This window comes from Rhinopithecus bieti, unplaced genomic scaffold, assembly GCF_001698545.2.
Source record: "Rhinopithecus bieti isolate Rb0 unplaced genomic scaffold, ASM169854v2 scaffold_15676, whole genome shotgun sequence".
NCBI lineage: Eukaryota > Metazoa > Chordata > Mammalia > Primates > Cercopithecidae > Rhinopithecus > Rhinopithecus bieti.
The window spans coordinates 1,060,327-1,078,058 of NW_016809194.1; the positions used below are offsets into that span (position 1 = coordinate 1,060,327).

At 39.7% G+C, this 17,732-nt stretch overlaps 1 protein-coding gene across 1 annotated transcript in view; it reads left to right on the forward strand.

Annotated features, from left to right (window-relative positions):
- Positions 1-17,732, forward strand: part of AXDND1 (axonemal dynein light chain domain containing 1) — a 197,469-nt gene that overhangs the window by 95,615 nt on the left and 84,122 nt on the right. Inside the window, 2 exon segments of the mRNA XM_017888828.1 lie at positions 2,226-2,424; positions 16,444-16,537. Of these exon segments, the coding sequence (XP_017744317.1) occupies positions 2,226-2,424; positions 16,444-16,537 (293 nt within the window).

The following is a 17,732-nucleotide window of genomic DNA, read 5'->3' on the forward strand; positions in this document are numbered from 1 at the left end:
CCTTCCTTCCTTCCTTCCTTCCTTCCTTCCTTCCTTCCCTTCCTTCCTCCCTCCCTCCCTCCCTCGTTTCCTTCCTTCCTGTTGTCTTTTCTTTTCTTTCTTACTTCTTTTTTTTTTTGAGATGGGGTCTCATTATGTTGCCCAGGCTACTCTTGGTCTTGAACTCCTAAGCTCAAGCAATCCTCTCACTTTGGCCTCCCAAAGTGCTGGAATTACAAGCATGAGCCACTACGCTGGGCCTTAAAGCTTATTTTCTAAGAATTCTGATTTGCCAGTGATTTTCTTTTAGTGTGTTAGTTTAACCTACTGTTAAACATTCACTAATTTAAAAATTTTAGTTATTACATTTTTTTGTCCTAGAATTTATTAACTTTTATCTCTGCTGAAATTTTCTATCTTATCATTTAATAACTTGACAGTTGTAGTCACAGTTAAAGTCCTTGTCTGGTGATCGGATAGTATTTGGTTCTCCTATAGTTGTATTTTATTATTTGTATTTTGTCTTGGTTTTGAGTCCATTCTTTTCATATTTCTATTTCTGATTGGATGTTGGACATTGTGTGTGAAGAGTTTTAGGGATGATACTATATTTCATAAGAAGAATTTTACTTTTTCTTCTGGCAGGTCATTTAGTGCAGGGACAGATCACCTTAATCCAAGCAGGGACTGAGCTGAAACAAATTCTGGCCTTGGGCTTTCCGAGGGCTGTTCTATTTCTGCTCCTCCTTTATTCTTAAGATGTACTGCTTCGGAGAAATAGGGTTCCCAAGAGAATCCTGGTGTTACCAGGACCTCTACTCCTTAGCAAATTCTAGACTTCAGTTTTGTCCGCTGCCCCACCCCTGAGTTAGAGTGACTTAATATCCCAAATTTCCATGAAAGATACTGAAGTTCCATCCTCCAAAACCCATGAAATATATTACAAATCCCTTAAAGCATTTTTGCTCAGTGCATCATGTGTTTCTTAAGAATCCTTCTCAGTAAAGTGTCTCAGGCAACCCTGAGCCATTGACTGGCACAATTGTTCCATATAAAACTACACTATAAAAGCTACATGGGGAAACACAATTACATTTTCTATGGCAGCAATAATATAGTTATTGATAAAATGGCAATACTTATCCATATCGACCCTCTGTATCTGCAGGTTTGGATTAAGATTGATTCCTCAGATTCAATCGACCATGAATCAAAAATACTTAAAAAAAATACAAATAAAAACACAATATAGTATAATAAATATCACATAGCATCTGCATTGTATTAGGTAATATAAGTAATCTAGAGGTGATTTAAAGTATACAAGAGGATGTGCATAGGTTATATGCAAATACCACATCATTTTCTGTAAGGGACTTGAGAATCCATGGATTTTGGTATCCATGGGGGTCCTGAAACCAATCCCCTATAGATACTGAGGGATGACTGTAAATAATGGGCAGAGAAAAATGAGGTAGCAAATGGTTTAAAATAGAAGAAATCAAAATTATGAATGGTGGTGAAATTAGCAGATCATTTTGAATACTCCTGAAATATCAAAATTTACTGATGAAGGAAGCCAGTGAAAATATTTTCATCAAGGACAAGAAAAACAGTTTCCTTTTAAATTACTTGTCTTTATATAACTTTGAGATGGGAGTGTTTTCATTTCGTATTTTGCAAATAAATAAGAAAAAGAGGGTATTTTGCCATAATCTCCTAGTGAATCAGTCTGCTGGATCCACATTAGGATACACACTCAAGTTTTGTTCAGAGCAAAAACTATAAACTTTATGAAAACCTGATCAATAACCTAAAAAATGATTCAAGAACTATGATAACTTATTTTCATTTGTTATTCACTATCCCATAATCATGAGGAAGCTGATTATTATCATTGTCCTCCTAAAAGAATGACGTCGTGAAGTAAGGTCTTTTACAGAAAACTATAGTTGATAGTTTCTGGGTTTAATGCATTTGATTCTCAGCTGAAAAGACAAGAAATTAAGGATATAAACTGTCATTGAAAAAATAGTTTGTTAGTCATAAAAGCACCAATTACGCAATGCTTATTCATTAAACATTTATTAAGGAACTGCTTTTTATAAGGTTCTCTGCTAATCAAGCTGTAGGATAATAAAAGGTTTTAAAAGATATGCCCTTGCTCAGTAGGATTTTATAATTTGGTATTAAAATAGTAGTCTTACAAATACTTCTAAAAATTAATGCTTTTTTTACTTTTCTAGGTTACTCCAAAATTCTTCCAATTTTGATTAGTTCTCTTGACTTCTGTTCTTTCAAGTTGGAAAACCTGGAGTTTCCTGATACACCTCTTGAAGAATGGCAGGAAATAGATGAAAAAATTAATGAAATGAAATCACAGTTGGATTTATTGTTAAACCTTACTGGTATTGTTCCACAGCACATAGACGTGGATTCTGTTTCGTAAGTCCCCATAACTTTCTTTTGCTTTGAGAGAATTTTCCTAAAGCTTTATTGCAATATAATTCATATATCATATAATTCCCTTTTTGAAAGTGTACAATTCTGTGGTGTTCAGTATATTTATAGATATAAGTAACCATCACCAGTCCATTTTAGAATATTTCATCACCTCAAAAAGAAGACTTATGCACTTTAGCTATCATTCTGCAATCCTCCATCCTCTCCCACCATCCTACCCCCAGCCCCTAAGCAACTACAAATCTACTTTGTCTTTGTTGATTGTATTGTGAACTTTTTTTTTTTTTTTTTTTTTTTTTTTTTTGATATGTAGTCTCTCTCTTGTTCCCCAGGCTGGAGTGCAATAGCGAGATCTCGGCTCACTGCAACCACTGCCTCCGGGTTCAAGCGATTCTCTTGCCTCAGCCTCCCGAATAGCTGGGACTATAGGCGCCTGCCACCACGCCTGGCTAATTTTTGTATTTTTAGTAGAGCTGGGGTTTCACCAGGCTGGTCTTGAACTCCTGACCTCAGGTGATCCGCCCGCCTTGGCCTTCCAAAGTGCTTGGATTACAGGCGTGAGCCACCTCACCCGGCCTGTTGTGGACATTTTATTTGAAAGGAATCATTGTACTATGTGGTCTTTGTGTCTAACTTCTTTCACTTAGCATAATGTTTTCAAGGTTCATCCATGTTGTGGCATATTTTAGTATTTCGTTTTTATGACTGAATCATATTCTATATATGGATATACCACATTTTATTTATTCATTTATCCATTGATAGACTTTTGGACTGTTTCCATAGTTTGACCTTAATGAGTAATGTTTCAATACACATTGATGTGCATGCTTTTTGTGGACAGACATTTGTTTTCATTTCTCTTGGGTATATATTACCTAAGGAGTGGAATTGCTGGGTCATATGGCAGTTCTATTTTTAATAATTTGAGCAACTGTCAGACTGTTTTCCAAGGTGTTTTTGGAAAACCTACACAATTTTACATTCACATCAGCAATGTGAGTTCTGATTTCTCCACATACTTGCCAATACTTATTATCTGACTTTTGATTCTAGCTATAATAGTGGGACTGAAGTGATGTTTTATTGTGGTTGTGATTCACATTTCCCTAATGACAAATGATGTGAAGAATTGTTTCACATGCTTATTGGCTATTTGTATATTTTCTTAGAGGGAAATTTTTTCTGTGCTGTTGTTGTTGTTGCTTGTGCTGGTTTCATAGCTAAGAATTCTTGGCTGGGCGCGGTGGCTCAAGCCTGTAATCCCAGCACTTTGGGAGGCCGAGATGGGCGGATCACGAGGTCAGGAGATCGAGACCATCCTGGCTAACACGGAAACCCCATCTCTACTAAAAATACAAAAAACTAGCCAGGCGAGGTGGTGGGCGCCTGTAGTCCCAGCTACTCGGGAGGCTGAGGCAGGAGAATGGCGTAAAACCGGGAGGTGGAGCTTGCAGTGAGCTGAGATCCGGCCATCGCACTCCAGCCTGGGCGACAGAGCGAGACTCCGTCTCAAAAAAAAAAAAAAAAGAATTCTTTGCCAAATCCAAGGTCATGAAAATTTACCCCTATGTTTTCTTCTAAGAATTTTGTAGCATTTGCTTTGTTACATTAAGGTCTTTGATCCATTTTAGTTAATTTTTGTATGTGGTATGAGGTAAGGGTCCAGTTTCATTCTTTGCATGTGTGTATTTAGTTGTACCAGCACTATTTGTTGAAGACTATTCTTTCTCCATTTAATGGTATTGACATTTTTGATGAAAATCAGTCATGGATTTATTTCTGAAGATTAATTCTATCATGTTGATCTATATGTCTACCCTTGTGCCAGTAACACACTGTCTTACTTATTCTTGCTTTGTAGAACATTTTGAAAATGGAAAATGTGAGTCTTTCTACTTGACTCTTCTTTTACAGAATTATTTGGCTTTTCTGGGTATCTTGCAATTCCATTCTAAATTTTAGAATAAGCTTGTTAATTTTACAAAGCCATTAACTGGGATTCTGAAAAAGAATTTGTTGGAGCTGTACATCAGAATGGGAATATTGCTCTCTTAAACATGTTAAGTCTTCAACGTGAACATGGGATGCTTTTCCAGTTATTTATATCTTCTTTAATTTATTTCCATGATGTTTTATAGTCTTCTGAGTATAAGCTATACACTTCTTTTGTTATATTTACTCCTAAGTACTTTCTTAATGTTATTGCAAATAGGATTTTTAAAACTTTATTTCAGATAATGTTTATTGCATGTGTATAGGAATACAATTGATTTTAAAATATTGATCTTACATCCCAAAACCTTGATGAATTTATTTATCAGTTGCAATCATTTTTTAAAGGATTTCTTAGTATTTTCTATACAAAATATCATATCTATAAGTAGAAGTAGTTTCTTTTTAATCTAGATGCCTTTGATTTCATTCTCTTGCCTAATTGCTTTGGCTGGAACCTCAATACAATGTTGAATGGAAGATGTTGTTCCTATTCTTAGGGGAAATGCATCTAGTCTTTCACTATTAAGTATAATATAGTTGTGGGTTTTTCCTAGATGCCTTTTATTGAATTTAGGAGGTTTTCTTCTATTCCTAATTTGTTGCATGCTTTTACATAAAAAGTTGTTGGATTTTGACAAATGCTTTTTCTGCATCTAGTGAGATGATCATGTGATTATTTTTTTCATGTTCATATGATGTATTACATTCAGTTTTTTGGATATTAAATTAACTTTGTTTGCATAGGATAAATCCCACTTGGTAACTGTGTAAAATACTTTTGATCAGTTCAGGATTCTGTTTGCTAGTCTTTGCACTGATATTCATAAGAGACATTGGTCTGTTTTCTTTTCATGTGATGTCTTCACCTGGTGTTATATCAGTGTAATACTGCCTTCATGAAATGAGTTAGAAGTATCCCTCCATCTTTATCTTTTGGAAGATTTTGTGAAGAATTGGTGTTGATTCATCTTTGGCTCTTTGGGAGGATTCAGTGGTGCAGCCCTCTGTGGGTAGGTTTTTGAAAATTGATTCCATTGCTTCACTTGTTAAAAGTCTACTTGTATTGTCTATTTCTTATTGAATCCGTTTTTTTTGTTTGTTTTTCTAGACATTTGACAATTTCATCTAAGTTATCCAATTTGTTAGCAAAATTGTTCATTGTATTCCTTTATAATCATTTTTATTTCTGAAAGAAGATCAGTACTAGCATCCCCTCTCTCATTTCCAATTCTAATAATTTGAGCCTTCTCTTATAACAAATAAATCTTTGTTAATATTGCTGATCTTTTCAAATAATCATCTTTCATTGATTTCCTTTAGTGTTTTTCTATTCTCTATTGTATTTATTTCCACTGTAGTCATTATTATTTCCTTCCTTTCACTTTCTTTACATTTAGTTTACTCTACCTTTTCCATAGTCTTAAGGTGAGCTGTTAGGTTATCGATTTGAGATTTTTCTTCTTTCTTAACATAGATTTTACAGCTATAAATTTCCCTCTAAGGAGTGCTTGATATGTTGTGTCTTCCTGAGTCTTCATTTTCTTTTTTTCTTTTTTGAGACGGAGTCTCACTCTGTCACCCAGGCTGGAGTGCAGTGGCGCAATCTCGGCTCACTGCAACCTCTGCCTCCCAGATTCAAGCAATTCCCCTGCCTCAGCCTCCTGAGTAGCTGGGATTACAGGCATGTGCCACCATGCCTGGCTAATTTTTTTGTATTTTTAGTAGAGACGAGGTTTCACCATATTGGCCACGCTGGTCTCGAAATCCTGACCTTGTGATCCACCCACCTCGACCTCCCAAAGTGCTGGGATTACAGGTGTGAACCACCACATCTGGCCTGTGTCTTCATTGTCATTAATCTCAAAGTATTTTTATGCTTTCTCTTGTAATTTATTCATTGACCCATTTGTTATTCAGGATATGTTATTTAATGTCCACATATTTGTGAGTTCCCTATTTCTTTCCAGTTACGGATTTCATTCATTTGTGTATTTTCATTCATTTGTGTAATTTTATTCCACTGTGGTATGAGTATATATGTTATATTATTCCAGCATTAAAATTATTGAGGTTTGTTTTATGGTCTAGTATCTTGTCTATCCTGGAGAATTTTCCATGTACACTTGAGAAAAATATATATTTCATTGTTACTGGAGAAAGTGTTCTAGATATGTCTGGTCTAGTTGGTTTATAGTATTGTTAAAATCTTCCGTTTCCTTATTTATCATCTGTGTAGCGGTTCTAACCATTATTGATAGTGGGATATTGAAGTCTCCAACTATTATTCTTAAATTGTCTGTTTTTTCCTTCCCTTCTCTTGGTGTTTGCTTCGTGTCTTTTGGTACTTTGTTATTAGGTGCACACATGTTTATAATTGTTATATCTTCTTGATGGAGTGATCCTTTTATAATTATAAAATATCCTTCCTTATTTTTAATAACTTTTTAAATTTTAAAATCTATTTAATCTGCTATCAGTACAGCCACAGCAGCTTTATTGTGGTTACTGTTATATATCTTTTCCTTTTATACTATTATATACCTTTTGCTTTTAATCTATTTGTATATTTGAATCTCATGTGTGTCTTCTATGCATATAGTTGATTCATGTTTTCAGTCCAGTCTGACAATCTCTGCCTTTTAATTGGATTGTTAAATCCATTTACATTTAATGATATTATTGACATGGTTTGATTTACATCTGCCATCTTACTGCTTGTTTTGTTTCATGACTTCTTTGTTTCTCTGTTTTTCTTTTACTGTTTTTTTGTATTGAATGAATACTTTCTAATGTAGAATTCATTTCTTTACTGATTTTCACTACATTTAAAAGTTTTTTTAATGGCTTCTCTAGAGTTTACCCTAAACCTCTTAATTTATCAGAATCAGTTTCAGATTTATACTGGCTTAATTCCAGTGACATATAGATATGTTAGTTCTATCTAGTTTGATTCCTTTTCCCACCTTTTGTGGTATAATTTTATACACATTACATCTCTTAATATTTGATATGGTTTGGCTCTGTGTCTCCACCCAAATCTCATCTTAAATTGTAATCACCACATGTCAATGGAGGAAGGTGATTAGATCATGGGAGCAGTTACCCCATGCTGTTCTCTTGAGATCTGATGGTTTTATATGCATCTAGCATTTCCCCTGTCTGCATGCACCTCTGTCTTTCCTGCTGCCTTGTGAAGAAGGCACTTGCTTCTTTTTCCCCTTCTGCCATGATTGTAAGTTTCTTGAGGCCTCCCCAGCCATGTGGAACTGTGAATCAATTAAGCCTCTTTTGTTTATAAGTTACCTAGTCTTGGCCAGGTGTGGTGGCTGACGCCTGTAATCCTAGCACTTTGGGAGGCTGAGGTGAATGGATCACTTGAGGTCAGGAGTTTGAGACCAGCCTGGCCAACATGGTGAAACCCTATCTCTACTAAAATACAAAATTAGCTGGGTGTGGTGGCAGGCATCTGTAATCCCAGCTACTTGGGAGGCTGAGGTGGGAGAATCACTTGAACCTGGGAGGTGGTGGTTGCAGTGAGCCGAGATTGCACCACTGCACTCCAGCCCGGGCGACAGAGTGAGACCCCACCTCAAAAAAAAAAAGTTACCTAGTCTTGGGTAGTTTCTTTATAGCAGTGTGAGAATGGAGTAATACAGGAAATTGGTACCGGAAGTGGGATACTGCTATAAAGTTAGCTTGAATATGTGTAAGCCACATTGGAACTGGATAATGGGCAGAAGTTGGAATAGTTCGGAGGGCTCAGAGGAAGACAGAAAGATTTGGGAAAGTTTGGAACTTCCTAGACACTTGTTGAATGGTTTTGACCAAATGCTGATTGTGATGTGGACAATGAAGTCCAGGCTGAGCTAGTCTCAGATGGAGATGAGAAACTTACTGGGAACTGGAGTAAAAGTTACTCTTGCTATGCCTTAGTAAAGAGGTTGGTGGCATTTTGCCCCTGCCCTAGAAATCTGAGGAACTTTGAACTTGAGAGAGATGATTTAGGGTATCTGGTGGAAGAAATTTCTAAGTGGCAAAGCATTCAAGAGGAAGCAGAGCATAAAAGTTTGCAAAATTTGCAGCCTGACCATGAGGTAGAAAAGAAAAACCCATTTTCTGGGGAGGAATTAAAGACAGCTGCAGAAATTTGCATAAGTAATGAGAAACTGAATGTTCATAGCCAAGTCAGTGGGGAAAATGTCTCCAGGGCGTGAGAGATCCTCAGAGCAACCCCTGTTATCACAGGCCTGGAGGCCTAGGAGGTAAAAATGGTTTCATGGGTCAGGCCCGGGGCCCCCGCTGCTCTGTGAAGCCTCTGGACATGGCACCCTGTGTCCCAACCACTTCAGCTCCAGTCGTGGCTAAAAGGGGCCAAGGTACAGCTTGGGCCATTGCTTCAGAGGATGATCTTGGGCCTGTGGGTGCACAGAAGTCAAGCATTGAGGTTTGGGAATCTCCACCTAGATTTCAGAGGATGTATGGAAATGCTTGGATATCCAGGCAGAAGTCTGCTGCAGAGGTGTAGCCCTCATGGAGAACCTCTGCTAAGGCAGTACAAAAGGGAAATTTAGAGTTGGAGGCCCCACACAGAGTCCCCACTGGGGTCTAGTGGAGCTGTGAGAAGGGGGCCACTGTCCTCCAGACCCCAGAATGGTAGATGCATCAACACTTTGCCCTGTGCACTTGGAAAAACCACAGACACTCAACACCAGCCCATGAAAGTAGCCAGGCGAGGGGCTGCACCCTGCAAAGCCACAGGAGTGGAGCTGCCCAAGCCTGTGGGAGCCCACCTCTTGCATTAGCATGACCTGGATGTGAGACATGGAATCAAAAGAGATTATTTAGAAGCTTTAAGATTTAATGACTGGCCTGCTAGATTTCAGACTCGCATGGGGACTGTAGCCCCTTTGTTTTGGTCAATTTCTCCCATTTGAAATGACAGCATTTATCCAGTGCCTCTACCCCCATTGTATCTTGGAAGGAACTAACGGTTTTTTTATTTTACAGGCTCATAGGCAGAAGGGACTTGCCTTGCTCAGATGAGATGTTACACTGTGGACTTTTGAGTAAATCCTGAAATGAGTTTAGACTTTGGGGGACTGTTGCAAAGGCATAATTGGTTTTGAAATGTGAAATTATATGAGATTTGGAAAGGGCCAGGACAGAATGATATGTTTTGGCTCTGTTTCCCTACCCAAATCTCATCTTGAATTGTAATCCTCATGTGTTGAGGGAGGGACCTGTAATTCTCACATGTCAAGGAAAGGAGATGATTAGATCATGGGGCTGTTTCCCCTGCTGTTCTCATGAGAGTGAGTTCTTATGCGATATGATGGTCTTATAAGCATTTGGCATTTCCCCTACTTGCACTTCTCTTTTTCCTGCTGCCTTGTGAAGAGGTACTTGTTTTTCCTTCCCCTTCTGCCATGATGATAAGCTTCCTGAGGCTTCTCCAGCCATGTGGAACTGTGTGTCGACTAAACCTCTTTTGTTTAAAAATTATCTAGTCTAGGGTATTTCTTTATAGCATTGTAGAATTGGACTAATATAATATTACAAGCCAAAAATACATTGTTATAATTATAAATTTACCATCTGTCATCATTTCTATCACCCATTAGAGTTTGCTCCCATCCACCTCTTCTGTGCTGTTATGACATATATATTACACATATATTACATTTTTATGTTATAGGTCCAACAATACATCATACATTATTTTATACAAGTTCTTTAATCAGTTAAGAAATAGAAAATAAGCATTCATATTGTCTTTTAAAATTGCATAATTTTCTTTACACTGCCTTGTTTTTTGTGTAGATTCTAATTACCATCTGTGGTCATTACTTTCAGCCTGAAAATTTTCCTCTAGGATTTATTGTACGGAAAATCTACTAGCAACAAATTCTTCAGTTTTTTAAAAATCTGGGGCAGTCTTTATTCCACCTTCATTTTTGGAACATATGTTTGTTGGATATAGGATTCTTGGTTGACATTTTTCTTCTTTAGGTAGTATGAATATGTTATCCTGCTACTTTTTGGCCTCTATTGTGTATTCTGAGAAGTCAGCTGTTAATCTTATTGGAACTCCCTTGTAAGTGATGTGTTGTTTTTCTCTTGCCACTCTCAAGATTTTCTCCTTATTTTGACTTCTAGCATTTTAATTCTCATATATAAGTTTGTAGACCTCTTTGTGTTTATCTTACATGGAAATTGTTAAGCTTCTTGAATGTGTTATTGTTTTTCAATAAATTTGGAGAGTTTCAGCTACTGTTTCTTTCAATATTTTTATGTATTTTCTTTTCTCTACTTCCAGTACTCCCTTTATGTGTAAGGGTGTCCCATATTTCTTCAAGACTGTTTTCCTGTCTCTTCATTCTTTTTCTCTTTATTCTTTGGCTTGAATAACTTCCACATATTTATCTTCAGGTTCAATTCTTCTCTCTTCTGCCAGTTCAAATTTACTGTTGAGCCCTAGTAGTGACTTTAAAACATTTTTCAGTTACTGTTCTTTTTCACTTTAAAATTTTCATTTATTTCTTTTTTCCAATTTACATTTTAATTTCTATTCTCTTTTTTTTTTTTTTTTTTGAGACGGAGTCTTGCTCTGTCTCCTGGACTGGAGCACAGTGGCCGGATCTCAGCTCACTGCAAGCTCCGCCTCCCAGGTTTATGCCATTCTCCTGCCTCAGCCTCCTGAGTAGCTGGGACTACAGGCGCCCGTCACCTCGCCTGGCTAGCTTTTGTATTTTTTAGTAGAGACGGGGTTTCACCGTGTTAGCCAGGATGGTCTCGATCTCCTGACCTCGTGATCCGCCCGTCTTGGCCTCCCAAAGTGCTGGGATTACAGGCTTGAGCCACCGCGCCCAGCCTTAATTTCTATTCTCTTATTTGCTACAACATTGTTATAATACCTTCCTTTGCTTATCTAATCATGGATTTCTTTAGTTCTGTGAACATGAACTAACATGTGTTACTTCATTTTCACACTGCTGATAAAGACATACCCAAGACTGGGCAATTTACAAAAGTAAGAATTTTAATGATCTTCCAGTTCCACATCTCTGGGGAGGCCTCACAGGAAATCATGGTGGAAGGTGAGAGGCACATCTCACATGGAAGCAGACAAGAGAATGAGAGCCAAGTGAAAGGGATTTCCCCTTATAAAACCATCAGATCTCATGAGACTTATTCACTACCATGAGAACAGTGTAGGGGAAACCACCCCCACGATTCAATTATCTTTCACTGGGTTCCTCCCAAAACATGAGGGAATTATGGGAGCTACAATTTAAGATAAGATTTGGATGGGGACACAGCCAAACCATATAATTCTGCCCCGACCTCTCCCAAATCTCATGTCCTCACATTTCAAAACCAATCATGCCTTCCAAACAGTCCCCATAAGTCTTAACTCATTTCAGCATTATCTCAAAAGTCCACAGTCCAAAGTCTCAGCCAAGACAAGGCAAATCTCTTCCACCTATAAGCCTGTAAAATCAAAAGCAAGTTATTTACTTCCTAGATAGAAAGGGGGTACGGATATTTGGTACAGACAGGCATTCCAAATGGGAGAAATTGGCCAAAACAAAGGGGCTACAGGCTCCATGCAAATTCAAAATCTAGCAGGGCAGACAAATCTTAAAGCTCCATAATGATCTCCTTTGACACCATGTCTCACATCTGGGTCACGCTGATGCAAGAGGTGGGTTCTCATGGTCTTGGATAGTTCTGCCTCATTGGCTTTGTGGGGTACAGACTCCCTCCTGGCTGCTTTCATGGGCTGGGGTTGAGTGCCTATGGCTTTTCCAGGCACATGGTGCATGCTGTTGGTGGATCTGCCATTCTGGGATCTGGAGGACAGTGGCCATTTTCTCACAGCTCCACTAGGCAGCACACCAGTGGGGACTCTGTGTGGGGGTACCCACCTCACATTTACCTTTTGCACTGCCCTAGCAGAGGTCTCCATTAGCACCCCACCCCTGCAGCAAACTTCTGCCTGGACATCCAGTCATTTTCATACATCCTTGAAATCTAGGCTAAGGTTCCCAAACCTTGATTCTTGGCTTCTGTGCACCTGCAAGTTCAATACCATGTGGATGCTGCCATGGCTTGGGGCTTGCACCTTCTGAAGCCATGGCCCCAGCTGTACCTTGGCCCCTTTTAGTCATGGCTGGAGCAGCTGGGATGCAGGGCACCAAGTCCCTAGACTGCACACAGCAGAGCAGTCTGTATGCTCTTCACGGGCCTGGCCCACGAAGCCATTTTTTCCTCCTAGGCCTTCAGGCCTGTGATGGGAGGGGCTGCCCCAAAGGTCTCTGACATGACCTGGGGACATTTTCCCCATTGTCTTGGGGATTAACATTCGGCTGCTCATTACTTATGCAGATTTCTGTAGCTGGCTTGAATTTCTCCTAGAAAATGGGATATTTTTCTCTCTTGCATTGTCAGGCTGCAAATTTTGTGAACTTTTATGCTCTGTTTCCCTTTTAAAACTGAATACCTGGCTGGGTGCGGTGGCTCATACCTGTAATCCCAGCACACTGGGAGGCCAAGGCAGGTGGATCACCTGAGGTCAGGAACTTGAGACCAGCCTGGCCAACATGGTGAAACTCAATCTCTACTAAAAATGCAAAATTAGCTGGGTGTGGTGGCACATGCCTGTAATCCCAGCTACTCAGGAGCCTGAGACAGGAGAATCACTTGAACCTGGGAGGTGGAGGCTGCAGTCCGAGATCATACCACTGCACTGCAGTCTGGGTGAGATAGAGACTCTGTCTCAAAAAATAAAAAATAAAATAAATAAAAATAAAACTGAATACATTTAACAGCACCCAAGTCACCCCTTGAATGCTTTGTTTCTTAGAAATTTCTTCCACTGGCTGGGTGCAGTGACTCATGCCTGTAATCCCAGCACTTTGGGAGGCCGAGATGGGTGGATCACCTGAAGTCAGGAGTTCGAGACCAGCCTGACCAACATGGAGAAGCCCTATCTTTACTAAAAATACAAAATTAACCAGGCATGATGGTGGATGCCTGTAATCCCAGCTACTTGGGAGGCTGAGGCAGGAGAATCTCTGGAACCCAGGAGGTGGAGATTGTGGTGAACCGAGATTGCACCATTGCACTCCAGCCTTGGCAACAAGAGTGAAACTCCGTCTCAAAAAAACAAAACAAAATATGGAAAAAGGCCGGGTGTGGTGGCTCATGCCTGTAATCCCAGCACCTTGGGAGGCCGAGGTGGGTGGATCACGAGGTCAGGAGATCAAAACCATCCTGTCTAACATGGTGAAACCCTGTCTCTACTAAAAATACAAAAAATTAGCTGGGTGTGGTGGCTCATGCCTGTAGTCCCAGCTACTCGGGAGGCTGAGGCAGGAGAAGGGCATGAACCTGGGAGGCAGAGCTTGCAGTGAGCCGAGATCACGTCACTGCACTCCAGCCTGCGTGACAGAGGGAGACTCTGTCTCAAAAAAAAAAAGAAAGAAAGGAAGGGAGGGAGGGAGGGAGGAAGGAAGGAAGGAAGGAAGGAAGGAAGGAAGGAAGGAAGGAAGGAAGGAATTTATTTCTTCCACCAGATAGTCTAAATCATCTCTCGGAAGCTCAGAGTTTCACAAATCTCTAGGGCAGGAGCAAAATGCCGCCAGTCTCTTTGCTTAAACATAACAAGAATCTTCTTTGTTCCAGTTCCCAAGAAGTTCCTCATCTCCATCTGAAACCACCTCAGTCTGGATTCCATTGTCCATATCATTATCAGCATTTTGGTCAAAGCCATTCAACAAGTGTCTAGGAAGTTCCAAATTGTTCCACATTTTCCTCTCTTCTTCTGAGCCCTTCAAACTGTTCCAACCTCTGCCTGTTACCCAGTTCCAAGGTTGCTTCCACATTTTTGGGTATATTTACAGTAGCACCCCATTCCTGGTACTGATTTTACTGTGTTAGTCCATTCTCATGCTTCTGATAAAGACATACCAGAGACTGGGTAATTTACAAAGGAAAAGGGGTTTAGTGGACTCACAGTTCCACATGGCTGGGGAGGCCTTACAATCCTGGTAGAAGGTGAAAGGCACATCTCACATGGTGGCAGACAAGAGAAGAGAATGAGAGCCAAGTGAAAGGGGCTCTTCACCTTATAAAATCATCAGATCTCATGAGACTTATTCACTACCACGAGAACAGTATGGGGGACACCATCCCCATGATTCAATTATCTCCCACTGGGTCCTTCCCACAACCTGAGGGAATTATGGGAGCTACAATTCAAGATGAGATTTGGGTGGCGACATAGCCAAACCTTAGCTACTTTGAAGTTGAGGTCTGATCAGTCTCACAGGCAGTTTCTGTTGCCTGCCTGGTGTATATTTCATACTTTCTTGTTTCTTTTCATGACTTGTAAGGTTTTTTTTTTGTTGTTGTTGTTGTTGTTGTTTTTGGTTTTTGGATACTGAACATATTAGATAATATACTGTAGCAACTTTTGTTGCTACCCCCTTCTTCCTTGTCTTAAGTCCCTGATCTTGCTCTCAAGAAGGTGCAGTTTTTGGGTATGCATACTGTCACCCTGCAGTGACAGTTGTGTTTGTCAAGGTTCGCTTCTTTTTCTTTGACCACACCAAACTGTTAAACTTCACTAATTATTGTTTTCAATAATTCTCTGGGGCATATATTGCTCTAAAACTACTTTCATGTAATTTGGGCTCCTTGGAAAGAATAATTCCTGAGATCAGTGTTTGATCTTGTTCTTAACCCAAGTGGCCTTCCCTCAGTTGTCTCAGTCCTTGGTTCTCTCCTGCAAACTAGTTCACCTACAGTTTAGCCTCTATCTTGAATCTCCACTGAACTGCATTTCACCAAACCTCCACTGTTCTTGAAAGCACCCTTAGATTTGAACGTCTTCAGGCTGTGTTGCAAATGAAGTTAGTTTATTTGGGATAAGATTAGGAGCTTTTAATTTTTTTTTTTTTTTTTTTTTTTTTTTTTTTTTTGCCTTCTTCTACCTCCAGGCAAAATATCTGAGCTAGGGTTCTGGAGCTGGGGGTAGGGACAATGGTAAGCTTCTCTCTGAGTGACACTCACACTGTCAGAGCTGAGCACTCCTTAGAGGGGAAAGTAGCAGCCTGAGGTCTTCTTGGATTGCCTCTCATGGAATGGAACCACTGCCTTACAAGCCCAGACAATCAGGGACCCATGATTCTCAGCATGCTATGCATAGGGTAGAGTCTTTATAAATAGGGGATGGGTGGAAGAAGACAACCCCTACTTGTTACCTGCATTTACCCAGTACCTAGACTCATCAACAGATAGCTGGAGGCAGTATAAAAATCCATGATGTCCTGTTCCTCCTGAGAAGAAAGCCATCTGATTGGGAGCTGGAGGGTTAGGGAGCTCTGTGTTCTTGGCTACAGCATTCTGAAATGGAGTTGCTGCCTCACTGAGCTAAGGAGAGGAGGGAGCAGTCATGGTTCAAATACCATAGATTATTGCCTTTCTTACTGAATCTTCACAGGTTTTCTTGAATAGATGTTTTTGGAACTTCTCCATAGCACCATTTTTAGAGGCTTTAAGTGGTGTATTTAAAAAAATAATTGTTACCAGTTTCACTGGGGTGGGGGGCAGTGGGGAGGGCAGCCTTGCTCCTCACACTATCATGCTGGAAGTCATTAATTGAGAGGATTTTAAAATTCATTCTTCTCACATAGTACTAGCCTGGAAGTAAATGTAAAGGGTGTAGGTTTTTACAGTAGAGAGCTAATATTGAAGGTACGATCTGCTTTGTCCACAGTGCATCTTGCTACCTACATGGGGGTTAGGAAAGCTTTGTCAGTGAGTAAACTATCATACCAGAGAATTCAGGGCTTTGATTCCCCTTTCCTGAGTTCTCAAGCAATTGTCAGCATCTAAGTTTACAATACCCAGCCAAATAAAACTCTTTCTCATAGCTGATAGTTACATTTATCCTTTAAATCAGCCAGTCACTTTTATTTTACTTGATTTTTCCTTCAGGGTACTCCAAGCATACATAATTAACATGATTCAACAATGGCTTTTGAAGATAGGCAATGAAATTAACAATGGTAACATTGAACTTCAGCGCCACGTATGTACTTGTAAGGATTTTTGACGTTATATTTTGCCTCGGCTGCAAATTTCTTCAAGGAAAAACAAAGTTCTCCCATTTAAATGAAGCAGGAGGTTGAGAGGGCAAAATAGAAGCTTGTATAATAATTTCTCAAATAGTTTTCAATGGATTTTTTAAAGCAGAATGTTTCTGCCTCTGGAATGGAGTTTTGGAATTGAAGAGTCAAGGAGCAAATATGTTAAGCTGGAAGTATGGATTCAGGCAATCCACAGGCTTGGGAAAAATTCCTCTGATAACCAAAATGAATAAGAAAAAGGGTAGCAGAGTGTTGTCACATGGTGGGACTTAATAAATGTTTGTTGAATGAATTTAGGAAGAATATTCCAGCACTGTTGGTATCTGATGGTGCTGCTACATTAATCCCTTCTTTGGCAAAATGCTTGATTTACCATTAGGGTTTTATCTCCATGGAATCATATGCTCAATTTGTTATTTTCTAGAATTTAATTTTTATAGTATAGGGTCACTTAGAAAGTGCCTTTATATACCTCAATTGTAACACTGCATTGTTATCATTAATCTGTGTAGAAAATTTGCAAGATTGTAAACTCTATGAGGAATGATGTGTATCCTGTGTATCCATATTAACTCTTATTAATATTTAGAAACAGAAAAGTTGGATATAGGAGACAAGATGGCTGACTAAATTCAGCCAGGAGAAACATCTGCCACTGAGGGACTAGAAGATCAGAAAGACTGGTGCACTCCAAGCATATCTTTAGAGGGAAGGCATTGAGAGTGGAGGAGGGAAGATACAGATGCTGGGCTAAAGGGGGAGGAAGCTGGAAACCCTGCATAGGGATACCACACACTGGGACTCCTTCCTGGCCCCCAATGACTCTTGGGGAAAAAGTGAGCTAAGCAGCTGAGAAGTGACCTTCCCTTGACATAGGCATCTGAAATTCAGACAGCAGGAGATCCCAGGACCCCCACAGTCACTTAAGCTGGCAGAGAGAGCTGCTTAGAGAGGTGGTAGGGGTGGCACTCCAGCCAGTGGGGAGCCTGGAGGGTTTGGTGCAGGAGCATCTCTAGTGGAGCACAGTCGGGATGCCTATCCCCCAAGGCCTGCCTTGCTCCTTTAGGAGATATTAGTTTTAGGGGAACTATCAGACCTGAACAATACAGGGTGATCTTGCCCATGAGACAGGGCCAG